The sequence below is a fragment of the Manacus vitellinus genome, unplaced genomic scaffold, assembly GCF_001715985.3.
Source record: "Manacus vitellinus isolate BGI_N305 unplaced genomic scaffold, ASM171598v3 scaffold_29_pilon, whole genome shotgun sequence".
Classification (NCBI taxonomy): domain Eukaryota; kingdom Metazoa; phylum Chordata; class Aves; order Passeriformes; family Pipridae; genus Manacus; species Manacus vitellinus.
This window is the reverse complement of record NW_021940207.1, coordinates 2622778-2641378: the sequence shown is the minus strand read 5'-3', so window position 1 is coordinate 2641378 and position 18601 is coordinate 2622778. Positions and strand designations below refer to the sequence as shown.

The window sequence follows — 18601 nt, the reverse complement described above, 5'->3', positions numbered from 1 at the left end:
ATCATGCCCCCACCGCCCCCAGGCCCCCAAACAACATTTTAGTCCGGGCGAGGGACAAGCCCCCGACAGCCTCCACTCGTGGCCAGGGATCCGAGCCTGCCCCCCGCGTACCCCATCTCCGCCCGTGGGGAGCGGTCCGAGCCTCTCGGGCTCCACTGCGAAGGGACGGGCTGACCTGACGGGATCCCGCCGAGCCCCGATGGCCCAAGCTGATCTGAACCGCCACGTCCCACCGCGAGCAGACCCTCGGGAGAAGGATGGCAGCGAGAAGCTGGAGCAGCAATACCCACCCTCGGGCACCCGCTGCCCGGCTGTGCTGCCGTGTGAGGAGGGTCCCCGCGCAGAGACCGCAGAGCTTTGCTCGCAGCCCGCGGAGGGTTCGGCCGCTGTGGAGGAAGAAGAGAGGCAGGGCGTCAGCGGCACGAGGAGTTTCGCTTTCCTCAAATCCGGGGAGTCGCTTTGCTCCAATCCGGGGAGTTTCGTTTTCGGCAGCGAGCCTGGCGCCACTCCCTGATCCCGGCGGGCTGGCTGCTGCGCGATCCCCCCCGTGCCCCCCCAAGGCTGTGAGCCCCCGCTATTTCCGGCTGCCGAAAGGAAACTCAGCAGACACCAGTGCGTGTCCTGGATCTGTGTAAGAGCCAGCCCCACAGGGGCTTCCAGCCCCATCTGCCTGCGCCAGCATCCTGCGGAGCCTTCAGTTAAGTTTGGGCAAGCAGAAGTGCTGGCAGTATTCCCAGCCCCTCTCCCCAAGGATCCCTGGTGTCTCTACCAGCGTCTCTATCTCTGCTGATGTGTTGTTTCATTTTTTCCCTCCGACCCCTCTGTAACTCCCTGCAACTTGGCAGACTGATATTACACAGGTTAAGCCAAGGTGCACCTGATTTTGACCAGAAACATCACTAGCATTCCCTTCCTCCTCTGTGCTACCCATCCTCAAGGTCTTGTTTAGTTCTTGCTGATTATGGAGCAGCCAAACAGAACACCCCTGTCACTCTCCCTGCAGGCCAACCCTCTCCCTTTGCAGCCCTCGGTGGGGTCTGAGAAGCTGCAGCTGTGTTGAGCACAATCACTGCCAGCCTGACACCAGCTGGTATCTCCTTGAGTTTTGGGTTATTTCCCAAATAACTAAACTCACACTAAAGTCACAGTGACACCTATCAGTGACTCAGGACCTGAGAGCATCTGTAAGAGCTCTGTGGTTCGAGCCCCTCCAGCCAGCCTCGTCTCTGCATGATAATTCAGTTCAAGGTATGGGGCATTTGGGGATAAATACCCAGGCCCTGACTGGTCCCTTGGGCTGTGCTGTGGCTGCTGGTGAGGGCTGCCTGGGATCACTGGGCTGTGTGGGGTCACTGGGGTGTGAGGATGATGAATGGAGCCATTGGGCTAAGCTGGGCCTGTGTTTAAAGGGTTTAACACATGCCTTAGCTCAGCACTCTGCCAAAAGGCAACACCAGCCTCTCCAGATCTATTTGTGGCTGTGATGAGCTACTGTAGTGAAGCTGTGACAGTGCAGAGCAGGGACACACACACCTGATGCCTGATGCTGCTGGGAGCAGTGTACAGAATGGGATGGAGCCTGTCTACGTCTGCCTGGGGCTGCTGTGGTCACCAGTGGGCTGGGGAGGTTCACCTGTGCCCCAGTGCTGTGCATGCTGTTGTTATTCACCTGCTGTCACGCCGAGACCGACGTCTGACACGGTGGGCTGGCCAAGCCGCATCACCCCGGCTGGTGGCACTGACCCAGCACTCACATTTGGACACTTCTCTTTGCCTCAGCTTGGCCTAGAAATGATCTCTCAGGGAAAAATCAAAGCTTGCAGGGTTTTTTGTGGGTCTGGAGCAGCTCAGCACTTGCCATGAGGATGGGAGCAGGAGTGTCGTGCATGCTGCAGGCTGTGAAGATGTGCTGTGGTGCGTGCGGGGCCTCCAGCAGCTCCCAGAGCTGGCAGCTGTCACAGGGGGGGGATAATACATGGGTTAGCATCCTTCTCTTGTAAATGAAAGGGAAGGGGAGCAGCTGCACACTTCAGCTCGCTCTCTGTGCAGCACGGAGAGGGGAAGCAGCGTGCCGTAGGGCATCTCGCATGGGAGAGAGAATGGCTCAGAGTGCTCTTGCAAGGACCCTAGGGAACCACAGAGTGCCTCTTGGCCAGATAATTGTTGATTGAATCTCAGGGTAAGGGGTCAAGACGGGGGAGTGTGTCTCACGTGCAGCAAAGGATGTCTTCCGCCAAGATTTCCCTCCGTTGTTCCTGCCATCACCTGTGAAACCTGTGTCAAGAAGCTGAAGCTGTAGTGACATATGGGTCAACTTAGAGGTGAGATATAAAAATACCTGCTGAGGACTAGGGGCTGCTCCCCTCGTGGTGCTGCTGGAGCTTTCTGCCCCAGTTTGTGCCTGGACTGGCTCCAGGTTTGGCATGGCTGCAGTGGTGGGTTCTGCAGTGCTTGGGGGTGGGGTGGGGGACTCCTCTCTGTGTGCTCTATAAAAAGAGCTGCAGCAGCACAGTCCTATCTATAGCACAGGGAGCTGCCTGGGAGAGGCAGGGCAGGAATTAGTCCCAAATCAGGTGGATTTCTCTGGTCCCACTTGGGAACACAGATCTGTCAGTGGTGGCGGAGGGATTCCCAGTGCATCTCAGGCTGTGAGATCTCCCTGCCAGCATACATGTCCTGACTTCACTGGGACTTCCTGACTGTCTGCACCCTCCCCAGGGGAGTTTGTTGTCATACTTGTCACCCAAAAGCTGGGCTGTCCCTGAATTCCCCCTCTCTCCTGCTCCTCAGAGCAGATTTCACTGCAGTACATGGAGTCTAATGGGGACAGCCTAGTGGGACCCCAGGGCATCTGGGTTTGGGGTGGATGTGCAGCATCTGCCTGCACCTGGCTGTTTTGTGGTGGTCCCAGGGCAGCTGACACCTTTCCTAGTGGAGCTTGTTGTGACATTTGTGGCCCATGGTATTTGTACTGGAGACTTCAGCTGGCTGATGGGGGCTGTTTTGCCCTGTGCTCTGTTTGGGGGGGGGACGGACATGCAGGGTGTGGTACATGTCTCACTCAGCCAAACTCTGTGGTTTTGATGTTGTAGCATCACCTGGGGTCTCACCAGTATACAAGTTTGCCTGGAAATTGATAATCTGTTGGTGCAGAGCAGCCCACAGCCGTTGACTCTGCTCTTGACTGGTCCCTGTCACTCTTTGGGGATGTTGACCATCCCCTGAGACCCCCAGCGTTCCCCGTGAGAGCATCCCCCCACCTCCCCCCCGGGCGGCGGTACCAGGGAGTGTGTCTCTTTAATGAGGCTGGGCTTGGAGCAGCTCAGCTGCTGGCACAGGGAGTGAGGGATGGAGCGAGGGCGGTGAAGGAGCCAGTGCCAGAGAGGGAGCCTGCAGCAGGGAGAGGCGGGGAAGGACCGCTCATCCCTTGGGTACTGCAGCCATCCAGCCAGAGGGGCAGGGAAACCCATTCCCAGGGAAGAGGGCTCTGCACAGGGCAGGGACCCAGTGGGTTCTGAGCCGAGCCTGCAGCTCCTGTGTCATCCTCCTCCTTCTCCTCCTCCTCCTCCTTCTCCTCCTCCTCCAGGTAAGGGCCAGGGTGGGGGGGAATCTGGGACTATGGTGGCCTGGGACCCTGCACATCTCCTGCAATTCCTTGGTGTCCCATGGTCGCACACCCACTGCCAGTGCAGCCCGGTTGGCATGAGGGATGAGAGGTGGAAGATGAGGCAGCAGGGCCACAAAAGTGCTGAAATCACCATCTGGCAGGGACTGGGCAGGGCTGGCCCCAGTAACTGCTGGGAACATGCTCCAAGGTATCTGCAACCAGCCCCTGGCCCACGCCACAGCTGTCTCGTGGTGAAGGAGCACTGGGACCCTTCTGTGGGGCTGCCCAGCTGGGACGTGTCCATGTCAGGGGAAATCCATGGGGCTCTGAAATTTTTTTGAGAGGGGGGTGCCTGTGTTAGGATGCGTTGAGGACAAGTAACTGTTGTTCCCTGGCATGGGGCTGGGGTTTTCCAGGGGTTTTGGTGGCTCTGGGGAGGCAAGAGCAGCAGCACAGGTCCTGGAGGTGGTGGTCCTGGATGTGGTGTCAGAACCAGGGTGTGTGTGCATGCTTGCACGCATGTGTGCAGTGGACTCTACTCTCTATTTCCACTTCCCAGCAGACAAAGCAGACAGTACCATAGGCTGGAGACAGCCCTTTGCCTCATCTGGGAATCTCTTTCCTCTTCAATCCTGTCTGGTCTCCACAAAGTGGCATGTCCCATGGGCACAGGCCAGCAGCAGCACCACCACCACTGTCTATACCATGCCTCCTGCCTCCATAATCTTCTCCATGCTCCAGGAGCTGGGATGGATCCTGCTCTCATGTCTTTGTGCCCCATGGGATGTCCCACAGAGAGGGGAGGTGAGGGAAGCAGGGAGTAATGTGGGCGAGCAGGAGGGGCAGCAATACCTCCTCACTCCAAGCATTGTTGCAGAGGTTTGGTCTCCTCTCCCTCCATCCTTCCTCTTGTACCTGCCTGTGTATCTGTCACCAGTGGAAATTTCCGCTTGGTTTGCCTATGCTGGCACTGGCCCCTTCCTTCTCTGGGACCAGCCTGAACCCTGGTGCAGGTAGCTGTTGCTGCAGCAGGTGAAACTCTGACAACTCGTCAGACAGCTGAGGAGAGTCAGCTGGACTCAGGCGCCTGCCTCCCTGCAGCAACCTCTCCGGAAAACTCAGCCTGCCCATGGGTGAGAAGAGAAAGCCTGAATTATTCTGACATAAGGAAGAGTTACCTCCTTTCCTTCAAAGATGACTTTTAGCTGCCGGCACAGAGAGCTGCTCACTGCCTCCTGTGGCCCCTCTGTACTGGGGATGCTGCTGGTTAAACCAGCTCGTGTGGGCAGTAGGTGAGAAGGAAAGAAGAAGAGGGGGCTGTTAGGGGACTGGAAATCATGCTGGGGATGGGGAGAGGTCTGGGGACTTGTTGGTGATGTCACGCTGGCACCTGAGGACAATTTGCTGCCCTGGGGAAAGAGGACGAAGAGAGTGGGGTGAGGACCATAGGGTCTGGTTTTATTCATTACCACAGGGCTTAGAGCAGCCAGCATGAAGCGTGGCAGGGCCAGATGGGCCCTGTTTACTCTGTGAGGGTAAATGTAAAGAGAAGTGATAAAAAGCGACCAGGACACCTTCTCCAGTAAGTCCCTGGTAAACAAGCTGGCAGTGACCTGGCTAATGGGCGGCACAGCAAATAGTGGGCAGGTTGCTGAGCATCTAACGGGGTGCCTTGGGAACAAATGGAAAGGCTTTGGGGTGAAATATGTCTTTAATAGCTCAGTGTGGCTGGGTCAGGGGAGTCCTGGTCTCCAGAGCCTGTCTGGGTGCTGCGGTCAGGGCAGGAAGAAGCTGATGATGTTCCCAGCTGTGGCAGTCAGTGTGGGGGAACAGTGGGCTGTGCAGGGACCCTGCGCAACCTTTGTGTTCTGGGAGAGCAGTCTGGGGGGCTCAGCAGTGTGTGCAGCATCCTGCACACAGGGTGGGGGATTGGTGATGCTGGGGAGTGGTTGAGTGGCCAGGATCTACCAGCGTAACCCTGCAGTGCCTGTTGAGCAGGTAAATGTCTCTCCTCAGGCCTAATGGACTGATTTTTCTGGGATGCAGCCACATTGCTAATACACTTCTGTGAGGCTCCCTGCCTTGTGCTGGCTGTGGGCTTGGTCCTGGTGCTGCCTCCAAGGATGTATCCCTGCTCCACTTTCAAGGGTGCTCTGTGAGAGGCACTCTGTGACCGCGTGCCAAGAGCACCCCAAGCCTCCCATTACCGATGCTCTTATGAGCTGTTCCCAGGATGAAGGCCACTGGAGTGGGGGCACCAGATGGCTTACTTGTACCTGGCCTTGTCCTTGCCCCAGGCATGTTACATGCTGGAGCACCAGCACATGGTGTTGAGGGGGAACCTTGCTGCTGTTGGGTCATAGGTGCTTGGGGCAGGCAGGGGATACAGAGCAGAAGTCAGACCCATGTCTGCAGCAGACTACATGCACACTATGCACAGATCCACACAGCCAGGGCTAAGGCTGATACAAATATTTTACACAAATATTTGATGGCATAGGGTGGGCTGATGTTAGAGAGTTGCGTTGGCTCCAGACAATTATTTGGGATGTGGCTCCTAGGTATTTTCCCCAAGGGGAAGAAAGATGTAGAGTGGGTTGGTGCCCAGGCATGGAAGGCATCCTCAGCTGCCTCTTTTCTTCCCAAAGGGTGGGACACCAGACTTATCCATTTCTGGGCAAAGCATTACTCTCCCAGAGGCGAGGATCGTCCACTTGCCAGGCTCCACCCTGCAGTGCCTTCCCCACTGTGCTGTTCTTCAGTGCAGCGCTGACCTTGTTGTTAATTATTAAACCCCCAGCAAACACTGCTCGTGTCTTTGTCCTAGTTACACTGTGGGCTTCTCGCCCTTATGGTTTTGGTTGGGGTTTTTTTGTCCTTTTTTTCTTTTAAACAAATTTCCCTGGTAACCTCTGGGGTGAATGGAGATGGGAGCAGCAGATGTTCATCTCCCAGCCACTGAAAGAGATGACCTGGGGAGGTTCTGGAGCTGCTCTGGGGTGGTTGAGAGATGGGCTGGGTGTGGCTGGCCATTATCTAGGAGTCTCTGCTTGTTTGCCAGGGCTTGGGGCTTGCATGTAACCACTGCCCACGGGAGTTTTGTTCCCCTCTCTGTGGGCTCCTGTGGCTCCGGTCTGAGCAGAGACCTGGGACCAGGTGTATGTGTTTTGTGGATGCTGAAGAGTAGCATCCCCAGGATGGGGGAGGGCTGGAGACCTGCTCCCCCCTGCAGACTGGGCAGATGGAAATGGCTTGCGCACAGAAGCCCCTTCCAGCAGACCCCGTCCCTCAGCACCCAGTCCCTGCCTCCCCTCTGCTCACAGCTGCACGCTGAGGGACCATGCCGGGCCTCTATGCCCTCTCCTCCTGGGAGGCTCTACCCCTGAAGAGCTCCACAGTGAAGGCTTGTGCCAACGGATACACCCTGAGCATCACTGCTCACCTCATGTACACCAACCCCCACGAGGAGCCTGTGGAAGGTAAGAGGGGGCTATCAGGGCTGGCAGAGACCCAGGCTGCCTGCACAGCCTTCTAAAAGCCATGATGCTGAAGAGCATCCTGTCTCCAGCCCACCTGTGTCCCAACTCCCAAACCTTGCTCAGTTTGGGGAGCAAAGGTGGAGGCCAGCGGAGGTGGGGGTACTGCTACCCACTGTGGGCAAGAGGAGAGTGAGACTGAGCAAAAACATTCCAATCATTGAGAAAGAGCGGGATTTCATCCTCCCTCTGGGTTAGTGAGGCTCTGGGTCCTTCCTGCATGGTGCCTTGTTCTCGTGCATCTAAATCACCTTGCAAGTCAGAGAGGTTCTCAGCAGGGCTGTCACGGGCTGTTGCGTGCCACGGATACGGCCATGCCGGGATCTGCCTCGGGGCTCTCTCCTGCCTGCAGGCATCTTCATCTACCCGCTGGAGGAGTCGGAGGTGGTGGCCAGCTTTGAGGCAGCGGTGGGCAGCCGGCGGGTGACATTCCAGGTCCAGAACCGGCACCGGGCACAGGACTGCTGCCTCCAGTGCAGCCCCAGCCCCGGCCGGCCGTGCCGCTGTGCCAGCGGTAAGTGCTGTGGCATGGGTGATGCTGTTGGGTGCTCCTGGCCAGCAGGCTCAGAATGGGCAGGGTGAAGTATGGGGGGATATGAGGGGCTGAGACCCCTGCCAGGCCACCCCAGCACCTTCTAAGGGGTGTCTGGGGCTGGAAATGTCAGCACCTCCTTTCCCCTCCCTCCACCTCTCCTAGGGTTCTGCCCACCTTTGGCATGGCCCACATACCTGAGCCCTGCTGCCACCTTTGAGAGCAGTCAGGGCCATTAATGCCCTCCTCCACAACCCCGTACGCCTTGCTGACCCCGCCACCATCCCTCCCCTGCCCAGGCCACATTGTCCTGGATGAAGATGCAGAGCGCTCCACCTTCATCATCGGCACCGGCACACTCTGCCCATTGGAGAGCCTGGCTGTCACCCTGAGCACAGCGCAGGAGCTGCCCACACTGCCAGACGGGGCCCTGCGCCTCCTCCTGCCTCCCATCCTCACGCCCCGTGTCCCCGCTGACCCCGAAAGCGAGCCGGCAAGCTTGTGTGACGACAGGTTGGCCCTATGGTGATTTTCATGACTTCCTCAGTCTCCACCATCCCTGGGGGGGGAGATGCAAATGCTGGGCAAGCGGGAAGAGAGGGCAGGAGCCATCATCCGCTCTCCCCTTGCAGCCCCACCAGCTGTTTCGGGGGGCCAGGTGCCCGGAGCCAGACACCCACCAAGGCACCCGTGGAGAGCATGGATGTCTTTCGGGGACGACCCTACAACCCTTTTCCTTATGAGTTTGCCTTCGAGCTGCTGGTGAAGGGCCCCTGCTTGCTGGCAGGTAGCAAGGGCAGCTTGGGTGGTATCAGGTGGTTGTGTAAAACCTCTTCAAAATGTGTGTGGTGTGCCCTGGTCCTTCCATGCTTCTAAGAGGATGTGAGCCCCTGTCCTCAGGCATCTTCTTGCACTCCCTACAGGTGAAGAAGCCTTTTCCCCCACCCTTGGGTCTGGGACCCCTCAAAGTCACCCTGCCTGTGTGTTTGAGCGGCTTTAGGTCAACAGCCTCCTGTGAAACAGGGAGATGTGATGGATAAGGGAGAGGATGGGCAAGGAGGGAATGATGGGGATGTGCTCCTGGTTGTCGGCCCAGTTAATCCCATTAGATCTGGCAGGGAGTAGCCACTGCTGTGGAGTGTGGCAGGTCAGGGGGTTGAGGAGGGGGTATGTGAGGGGCTGCCCTGCTGCACTGCTCTCTCCGCAGGGCTGGAGAGCCCATCCCATGCCCTGAGAGCTGACGCAGATCCCTGGGCCAGTTCTGCCACCACCACCTGCGTCACCCTGGCTGAGCCCCACCGCTACGATAGTGACCTGGAGATCATCCTCTACCCTTGTGGTGAGAGGGGACAGTGCCCTTGGCAGGTTTGGGGCATCACCCCAAAACCATCTTGAGTGTCGCCCAGCCCCTTGTGGCACAGGCTGGCTCCAAATTCTCCTGTGCCCCTCAGAGCCCCATCACCCCCACCTGGTGATTGAGGACGGCACCATGACATACCCCGAGTACGAGGCACACATCCGGAGCCGCCGGGATTACGTGCGGATTGCCAGGAAAGACAGCAGTGGCGAGAGACAGGTGACATTGCTGGCCCAACAGGAAGGAGGAGGAGGAAGGGGGGGAGGTAATGGAACGTGGGTGAGGAAGACCCTGACATGGTCCAGGTGGTGTGAGAAAGCTCCTGACCTGCCTGGCTTGCAGGTGGCTTTTGTGCAGAGGCGTTTCCACAAAGACATCTTCCCCAACCCTGTGCTGATGCTGAACTTCTGCCCGGTGGTGGAGACCATCCCTGGGGACCTGCAGAGTGTCACCCGTGAGATCCTCTTCCTCGTCGACTGCAGCAGCTCCATGAGCAGCCCAGACCTTGAAAAGGTCAAGGTGAGGCACGGCCATGGGTCCAGGGATGCTCCCTGGGTGGCTGGTCCTTAGCAACACTCCCTGGTCCCCAATGTCACCCCAGGAGGCTTTGCTGGTGGCTCTGAAGAGCCTCCCATCAGGGACACTGCTCAACATTGCCGGCTTTGGTGCTGATGTCAAGCCGCTCTTCCCCTCCAGTCGCCTCTGCAGCAACGTGAGTGCTCCAGGCAAAGCCCCCCACCAGCTTGTCTCTGTCCCCGTCCCAGCTCCCTGGGGTGGGGGCTGTTGAGCTGTGGGACTGCTGTGAGGCTGGCTCTCTGTGCTGACAGGAGACCCTGCGCCGTGCCTGTGAGCACCTTGGTGGGCTGCGGGCAGACCCCGGCAGCACCAACCTGCTGGCAGCCCTGGGCTGGGCGCTGGTACAGCCCCTCCACCATGGATACCCTCGCCAGCTCTTCCTCTTCACTGGCACAGCGGTGGGCAATGCAGGCAGGATCCTCCGGCTGGTGCGCAGACAGGCCAGCACTGTCAGGTATGGCACTGGCACTGCGGCAGGTCACAGTGTTCTCCATGTCCCCTGTGCTGTTCCCACTGATTTCTCCTTATGCAGCCCAAAGTCTCACCTCCACCAGCCCCGAGGGTGTCCTTCACCCATCACATCTCTCAACCCACTGGCTTAGCTCTCCCTGCGGGTGGCAGAGCCCAGCATGCAGCCAGGGTGGCACTCTGGCTACCAGACATTCCTTTCCAGCCCTGCTGCTGAGCTCACCACTGGGCTTGCCAGTCCCTGGCACCAGCCTGACCATGGCTTTCCATTACTCGGCTCTCCTGCAGGTGCTTCAGCTTTGGCATGGGCCCCCGGGTGTGCCAGCAGCTGCTGAAGGGCATGGCCAGAGTGAGCCGGGGCCGTGCTGAGTTCCTGAGCCCGGCCGAGAGGCTGCAGCCCAAGGTAACGCCCGGGCAGGGGCAACAGAGGGCACTGGGGGGCACTGCCATGTCTGACACTGTGTCCTCTCCCCACCCCAGCTGATCAAGTCCCTGAAGAAGGCGATCGAGCCGGCTGTCAGCGACATCACCATCGACTGGTACGTCCCTGACAGCATGGAGGCTCTGCTCTCCCCCACTGAGCTCCCAGCCCTCTACCCTGGCGACCGCCTCGTCAGCTACTGCGTCCTCTACAGCATCGCCCGCTTTGGCAACAGGCACCATCCGGTACGGCTGGCACCACCCTGGCACGTGGAGGATGGCATGCTCCCGGTGCTGCTGGCTTCTCCCCAGGCAGGGGGCTGATGGTGATGCCTTCTTTCCCTTAGGGCCGGGAAGGGGCATGCCAGGGCTCCCGGGGCTCAGCCTTTCCCTCCCAGGAGGAGGTGCCCAGTCCTGGGGAGAGCCGCCAGCCACCCCAGAGCAACCCAGGATCTGGGGATGCCTCCCTGGAACTTTTTGCTGGGAGTACAGAGGTGTCAGAGCGGAGTGAGTGGGGTCCAGGGCCAGGGTGGGGGGCACACATGGGAGCTATGGGCTGACAGGGTGTCTGCTCATTGGGCAGGTATGGATCCCGTATCAGGGGGAGACATCTGGAAGCGGATTTACCAACCCTCCTACATCCAGGAGCAGTATGTCCTGACACACTGCTCTGTCAGCACTGACCACAGCCGGGGGCTGCTCTCCCGCAGCTCCACCAGCAGCGAGTCCACTGGCTCTCGGGATGTAGCCCCCGAGGGAGGCTCCTTGGCCCCTGGTGCGGATGTCACCTCCCAGCAGGGCCAGAAGAGCCTGTCCCTCTGTGAATCCTCCACCAAATCTGCCCCACTGCCCTCCGCCCCGGCTGGCACCAAGGTAAGGATGCCAGTGGAGTGCAGGGACTCACAGGTGCGGGGGTTGTTCCTGACTTAGCTGGGGTCTTGCTGCCCTGCTGTGCCCAGGCACATGGCTGCTGGGCTGGGAACCAGAGTGCTGTAGCCTGGATTTTAAGCAAGGATCAGCCATGGGTGCCATGAGGAGGTTCTTTGGGGGTTTTCACTGCTGGAATGGGACAGCTGGGGACCAAGCAGCTGATCCCCCAGTGTCACTGGCCAGCAGTCAGCTGGGTGTCTAACAGACCCCTGAGCCAACTCAGTGCCTCCTCGATGCTGCAGAAACCAAGTGAAAATAGCTGGGCCAGCATCAGGTAACAAATCTGTTGAGAGGAGGGGCCGGCTGGCTGAGCTCCTGCCTGGCTCCTTCAGCTCTCAGCAAATGCTGCCAGAAGCTTCATTAGCGGTGGGCCACATTCCTGCTGTTTCATACCTGGGTTTAAAACCCAGCTGGGTCCCTGGGATGGGGAGAGGCAGTTGCCCCGGTGATGACAGCCCTGAGGCCGGGCGAGGCCAGCTGTCCCCCAGCCCCAGGACATGCTCCTTCCCGTGGTATGGGTTAGGTAACCTGTTCCTGTCGCCCAGCAGCACAGCTGGTGACCTTTGCTGCTGAAATGTCAAGCGTAAGTGATTTCCCTGCAGCGTAAATGATCCTCCCCGGCCCCCTGCTGCCTGGGCAAGAGGTGGCTTGGATGCCACTGCCCTGGCGTGGCTTTTAGGGGAAGCATCTCAGTGTGGGGACATGACTCTGCACTGGGGACTGCATCCCAGTGCAACATCACCCGGCCTGGGCATCCTGGCTAACCCCGCTTCCTGCACACACACAAATCCCTGGCAACTCCAGTGTCAGCCTGAGTCAGTCCCCAGGGATGTTTGCAAACTCCTGTCTGGGTGCTTCCCACATGTAGGGAGCCAGGCAAGCAGCCTGGGAGGCTGCTGGTGCCAGCCTGCAGAGTGACGGGGCTGGCAACAGCCAGTGTCTCCAGCCAGCAGCCAGAGGGGTGCAGATGCCACCTCATGGCTCAGTGCAATCTGGGCTTTGTGCCAGCACCTTTCCAGGCTTGACAACAGCCTTGTCCCCACCGCAGGTGACAGTGGCCCTGAGCACGGAGGAGCTGGCGCGACAGAAGAAGGTGCTGGCACGTGCCGCCCTGGCTGGACGCAGCTTTTCCACACCACACGGAGAGCTGGACACCCACCAGCTGTGCCGGGCCCTGGAGAAGGTGTCGCAGAAGAGGAACCAGTCCCTGGAGGGGCAGCTGGATGAGCTGGGACCCCAGGCACGGCAAACACAGCCCAATGCAGTGGAGTCAAGTGCGTGCTGCCTCTGGGGACGAGGGTGGTGGGGAGAGAGTCGGGTGCTCCTGCCTTGCTGATCCCACACCTTGCCATTGCCCAGATAACCTCCTCTCACCCACACCCCTGGACTGGGACATGCTGGTGGAGCCCTCCTACCTCTTCAGCACCTCACCAGCACCTGAGCCGAGGCAGCCCAGTCTGGGTGATGCCAGCCTGCCCCTGCGCTGCCAGGTGGTGATCCACGGACTACGAGCTGGCAAACCTGTGTCCTGGGAAGTGACAGCCTCACTGGAGTCACTGCTGCACGGGCTGGGCAGGGAGGACCCACTGCGCCGGGGGGGCAAGGCCTGGGACAAGCCAGTGCACCGCTTGGCAGCGCGCTCCGTCATCCGGGACAATGAGAGCGCGGCACAGCGGGAAGCTGAGCTGGAGCAGGGTGGGTGCCAGTGCGTGTCCCCCCTCTGTGCAGCCCTGGCATTTCCCTCTCCCTAAACATCTTGCTCTGGCTAGGTTTCGCCCGCCGGTTTCGCCTGAAAGCTGTGCAAACCAGCAAAGCCTGCAACGTGCCTTCCCTCTACACCCGCCTGGTGCCTGTGGACGGTGCCACACAGGCTGCCCTGCCTGCAGCCCCTGAGGTGTGGAGCACAGGTACAGACAAGGGTCTGGCAGGATGAGGAGGGGGTAGTGAAGGGACAGAGGATTGAGGTGGCATCATCCCTTGCAGCTGGCTCAGCCAACCGGACACGAGCTGCTGCAGCAGGGAGCTGGCACCACCGCAGCTCTTCAGCGGGGCAGGGCCAGCAGCAGGATGCAGAAGAGCAGGATGAGGGCCCTGGCACTGCAGGTACCAACTCAGGCCTTTATTTAGTTTATGCTTCCCGGGGACCTGCACAGGGGTCCCTGGGGATCCTCAGCTGGTGGTTGCATGGGGCTGGTCCTCCCTGGAGTGCTGTGGAGCCTGGAAAGAGGCATCTGCCCCACACTGGGGAGGGAGACATGGGGGAACAGCATAGCAGTCCCTGGCAGCAGCTGTGAGTGATGAGGCTCCCTGGAGCCCAGGGCCCCTCAGGACTTTGCTCTTTTGCAGAGCGAGATGGGACCCCCAGGACTCCAGCCAGCATCTCCTCCCCCACCTATGGCTGGGAAAAGCGAAACTGCTCAAACGGTGTGTCCAGGCTGGAGGGGACCGAGGGCTGGATGAGGGGGGGACACAGGGGGCAATCTGACATCCTGCTGCTGGCAGCTGGGAGCTGGTGCATCCACTGTGCTGTCACCGCCCTGGGCACATGGGCTGAGCCACCCTCCCAGGTGGTGGGGAGTGGGACACACCTCCGCGTGCATCACGTTCTCCCTGTGCTCAGCTCTTCCCCCTTGCAGGGCCTCCATCCAGCCCCTCCACCACCTCCATGGGCTCCCAGAAATCCACAGAGAGCATCGCTGGCTCCAGGTGACACTGTGGGATGGGGGGGATGCAAGGGACCAAAAATGGCATGTTGTGGGGAGAGGGGAACGGTACCGCTTTTTGAGTGCTGCTGGTCCAATGTCCTCTGCCAGCTCCTGCAGCATAAGTGGGGGGTTTGGTGCTCCAGCCCCTTCCCTGCAGCAGGCTGGAGTCCAGCTGCCCTTTTGGAATTTTCCCCCACCCTGTTACCTTGCCTGTTGCCCCACAGGTTTAGCCTGAGCAGGCGCAGGGGTCCCAGCCTGGTGCTGCGCCCGCAGTGCCTCAGCCCGGAAAGCGAGCGCTCCAGCAACCATGCGATCCATGACTACCTCCCACTGGTAAGGACCCCATCCCTGTCCCCATCCCAGTCCTCATCCCCATCCCACCGGGGGCACCTTCCCTTCTGGGTGCCAGCAAAGCTGCCCAGGTTACGCCCAGCAGCACCAACAGCAGAAGATGCAAACCAGGTAGGTGCCTGCTCAGCCCTGCTGCACCCTTGAATGTCTCTGAGGATCTTGGCTGGCATTTTGGGGGGCACTAGATTGTCCCTGTGCCCCAGGACACTCCTGCAGCCCTGCCTCCCCCTTGCAGGTGCAGCTTCAACAAGCCAGGGGGCCATTCCAGCTCACAGAGAGCTTCTCGGAAGTGGTGCAGATCCCTCTGGACCGCCTGCGCCGGGCCTCCCCCTACACCTCCCACCGTGCCAGCCTCAGCCCCGTGTCCCCAGGGGCCAGGAGCAGCCCCGAGGCAGGGCCTGCTGGCGAGGAGGGTGAGGAGCCCACCACAGACCCTCAGCCCAGCTCGCCCCCATCCCGGAGTACTTGCTCCGAGGTGCCCAGTGCAGCCGTGTGGGCACAGGCGGACAGTGGGCACGGCTCCGAGTCCGACACCTGCCCCCACTCAGCTGCCCCCTCCGAGGCTGGTGTGAGCTGTCAGGACATGGGGCTGGAGGACCTGGAGAGTGCCAGCTGGGCCACAGCGGTGGCCTTGGCATGGCTGGAGCACCGTTGTGCTGGATTCTTTGAGGAGTGGGAGCTGGTGGCGGCCAAGGCGGACGCGTGGCTGCAGGCACAGCAGCTGCCCGAGGGGGTGGACGTGGGCTGCCTCAAAGGGGCAGCCAGGCACTTGTTCCTGCTGCTGCGTCACTGGGACGAGAACATCAAGCTGAACATGCTGTGCTACAACCCCAACAACGTCTGACAGCCGCCCGAGGGGCCAATAAAGACACCTGGCTCCAAGCCACCTGCACTGGCGTCTCTCTTGCGGACAGCGAGTAGTCGGCTCCATTCAGGCCACACCAGGGCTCACCAGAATCCTGGGGGGGGGTCACCACCTTCCCAGCCATCTACCATGGGAGGGAGCAGACAGGGGAACAGGAAAAGTCCTGGAGGGGTCCCTGGGCTCCATCAAGGCAATTCAAACCTTGAGGCAAAGCTATTCTGCGGATCCTCTGTTTTAACCCCCCCTCAGAGGCTGCTTGCCTGCCCTGGGCACCCTCTCCCTGGGCTGCAAAGGGAGTGCCCATGGCCCCAGCAGCTGTTCTGCCTTCCCCTAGGTGTTCTGACACCGTCACAGCACAAGGACACTGGGGAAGGGCACATAAAAGCCCCCTTTATTGTGGAAGTCCTGCCTTTTGGGGGTCCCCACCCCCCCCCCTTTGCACAGTTCAAGGGCTTGTGGCTCTCCTGGGATGGCTGTGAGCAGCCTGGGAGCTGGGTGGGGAAAGAGCAGGCAGAATTGGCAGTCCCAGAGGCCAGTTCCCACTGTCTGGCCTTCCACACTCTCACTGGGCTTTCTTGGATGTGGCTATGCGTTTCCTGCTCGGTGTGGGGGTGTGCGACACTGGCATGGGGGCCGTGCCATACCAGAGTTGGAGCAGGATGAGTCCATGGCAGATGTGGAGGGAGAGGGAGCTGCAGAATGTGGAGGGGTAGGTGTTCCAGCAGAGCTCGATCACACCCAGGAGCAGCACCCTGCAGTGGAAAAAGCTAGGGGTCTGCATGGGGGACACATATGAACCCCCCTTGCTCCCAGACCCCCAGCAGCTGGGTGCTCCCCCTCCCTGGCAGCACATACTTGGGCATGTGGGCGAGCTTGGTGGTTGGGGTGCACCAGAGTAAGTAGGGCAGTGTGTGGAAATACCAGACGTAAAACTGGTAGTGCAGGGAGCGGCTGCAGCAGATACCCAGGAAGTTGGAGGAGAAGAGGATGAAGACAATCTGTGCACAGGCATTAAGGAGGCAAACATGGGAGGATGGAGGTGTGATCCCACAACAGCTCCCCAGCCATCCAGCACAGCTCCTTCCTCCAGGACAGGCTGGTCCTGGCAGCACTGCAGGACCTGGAGCATGACCAAGGTCCTCCCTGCCTTCTCCCTGCCCTTGCTGCCCACCCTGTCAAAGGATATCATTGACCGTCAAGGGAGGGGATGGGGGTTTTCTTTTGGCAGGGTCCTTCAGCAAAGTCAGGATGCTCTCTTTGGAACTGAGGGAGAAGCACAAACATCAATCTCAGCTGCTGAAAGTCTCTTCCACCCCAACCCTCCCCTGTAAGCCACGATGCCTGGGCAGCATGGGCCCCAAAACAGAACAGTAACACCCCCCCATTCCTGCCTGCAACTCCAGGACTGGAGCATTGTGGGGGCAGGCGAGTCATGGATCTGTATCCTGTATTATGGGGGCTGGCAGGGACCAGCACCCAAGGGAACCCCAGGTCTCACCTGTGCCACCGGTGCAGTGCAAAGAGCCCCAGGCCAGCCAGGTGAGCCAGGAGCAGCGCGGCATGGAAAGCCCGATTCTGGAAAACCTCTTCTGGGAGGAAGCGCCAGTTCACCGTCCATTTGAACTGAAACTGGCGGCCCAGGTCGAAGGAGCGGGTCAGGTACCCTATAGGGTTCACCAGGAGGAAGGGCAGCCCCAGAACCACCTGCCAGGGACACACCAGCACCATGGCAGCAGCCGTATGCCAGGTCTGTCACCCTGTCACCTCCTCAGTGCCATGTGGGGCGACAAGGACACTCAGCCAAAGATGAAAGCCCCATGAATTAGATTATTTATCAACACCAGCTTGCTGTGTGGGGCCAGCACAGGTGCTGATGCCACTGTACCCAACCATGGCTCTAAAGCCTGGCAGGATGCTGTGACACAGGCAGGTAGCCCACTATTCCTTGCTCCTGCAGCCACTGCAAGCAGGGACCCACCTGGAGCAGGGCACAGATGCAGAGCTTGGGGATACAGCCCAGGAGACCGAAGCGCTGCAGGAGGAGGAAGAGGAGTCCAGGTGCAAAGAGTAGGATGTTCATCTTCACAGACACAGCCAGGCTGAGTGGGAAGCTGTGTTACCACTGCAGACCCCACATGGGAGCCTGGGCAGCCCCCGAGCCCAGCGCAGCCTCCTCCCCAGGGCCCAGCTGGCTCAGGCCCCCAGCACGCCATGGAGAGCAGCCCCCAGCCCCTCACCTGAAGAGGAGGCAGCCCCAGGACCAGTGCTCCTCCAGGAAGAGGTTGATGGCGAGGAAGAGGATGGCCATGGCCACGGGGTCATTGAAGAGCCGCAGCACAAAGATGGAGTGGATGCGGTACGAGGCACAGCACATGAAGAAGAAAACGTATGGGGGTACCTTGCAGAGGGCAGAGACACACAAGGGTCAGCAGCCTGTCACCGAGCCCCTATGTCTGAGTCCCTCCAAACCTGAGACCCCTGCCCGTGTTGCTGGGGTGAAGACTCAGCAGTGCAGGGCAGGCTCTGAGGTGGCTGGCACAGGCCCTGGCCCCAGGGTACCTTGTTGGTTCGGCAGTAGATGCGGAAGACAAGGAGGAGGTTAAGCAGGTAGAGGGCAGCGAAGAGATACTGTGCCAGGCGGATGTTGGAGCCGCGGCCTGTAGCATGGTACAGGCCCAGGAAGATGTAAACGAAGCCGGCGGGGTAACTGTGGGGAGACAGGAGTGAGGGGCCGGGCCCTGCGGCCCCTCCTGGGAGCCGCCGGTCACGGTCACGGGGAGCTGGGTGTCCCTGTCACTCACACCAGCGGCCCTGTGTCACCCTTCAGCTGGGTGTAGTCCAGGGTCCCGTTGGCGAAACCCTCCACCTCCTGCATGTAGGCCTTCCAGTCGATCTCAGTGTCTGTGGGGATGGGGAGGGGTTCAGGTGGGGCAAGGGGGGCCAAGGAGCACTGCAGGGGGTGTGGGGGCTCACCTACCTCCCGACCTGCCAGCCTGGCCCTGTGCCTCCATGCCATGCTGCCAGCCCAGGCTCTGCCCCCCTGGCCCCAGCCCCATCCAGGGCTGCAAGCTGACCCCTGTGTGTGTTGCTGGACTCCCAGCCCAACCCTGCATCCCTCCCATCCCATCCAGAGCCCCCAGCCCTCCCCGTGTGTGTTGCTGGGCCCATCCAGGACCCCCAACCCAACTCTGCATCCTCCTCTGTCCCCTCCAGGACACCCATCCCATCCTTGTGTCCCTCTCTGACCCCTCCAG

At 60.1% G+C, this 18601-nt stretch overlaps 3 protein-coding genes across 3 annotated transcripts in view; 1 reads left to right on the top strand and 2 right to left on the bottom strand.

Moving 5' to 3' along the window:
* Positions 1-537, bottom strand: part of LOC108640094 — a 3175-nt gene extending 2638 nt beyond the window's left edge. Inside the window, exon 1 of the mRNA XM_018074850.2 lies at positions 291-537. The gene's annotated coding sequence lies outside the window, so the exon portion shown is untranslated. The remainder of the gene's footprint in view (positions 1-290) is intronic.
* A 2824-nt stretch (positions 538-3361) lies between these two features.
* On the top strand, positions 3362-15326 carry VWA5B2 (von Willebrand factor A domain containing 5B2). The gene is made up of 22 exons (XM_018074864.1): positions 3362-3586; positions 6931-7086; positions 7496-7657; positions 7975-8188; positions 8308-8462; positions 8883-9014; positions 9127-9251; positions 9375-9551; positions 9634-9744; positions 9860-10062; positions 10365-10479; positions 10557-10742; positions 10844-11003; positions 11080-11369; positions 12475-12700; positions 12786-13121; positions 13196-13333; positions 13410-13529; positions 13773-13850; positions 14063-14132; positions 14356-14464; positions 14718-15326. The coding sequence occupies exons 2-22, from the start codon at positions 6948-6950 to the stop codon at positions 15324-15326; spliced, it is 3855 nt and encodes a 1284-aa protein (XP_017930353.1). The 5' UTR covers positions 3362-3586; positions 6931-6947.
* A 413-nt stretch (positions 15327-15739) lies between these two features.
* On the bottom strand, positions 15740-18432 carry ALG3 (ALG3 alpha-1,3- mannosyltransferase). Its single transcript, XM_008924550.2, has 9 exons — positions 18325-18432; positions 18149-18248; positions 17907-18054; positions 17585-17745; positions 17326-17446; positions 16846-17051; positions 16534-16610; positions 16203-16347; positions 15740-16099 (listed from the first exon to the last, which is right to left on the bottom strand). Exons 1-9 carry the CDS (start codon positions 18401-18403, stop codon positions 15910-15912), a joined length of 1227 nt encoding a protein of 408 aa, XP_008922798.2. The 5' UTR covers positions 18404-18432; the 3' UTR covers positions 15740-15909.
* Positions 18433-18601: the final 169 nt, after the last annotated feature.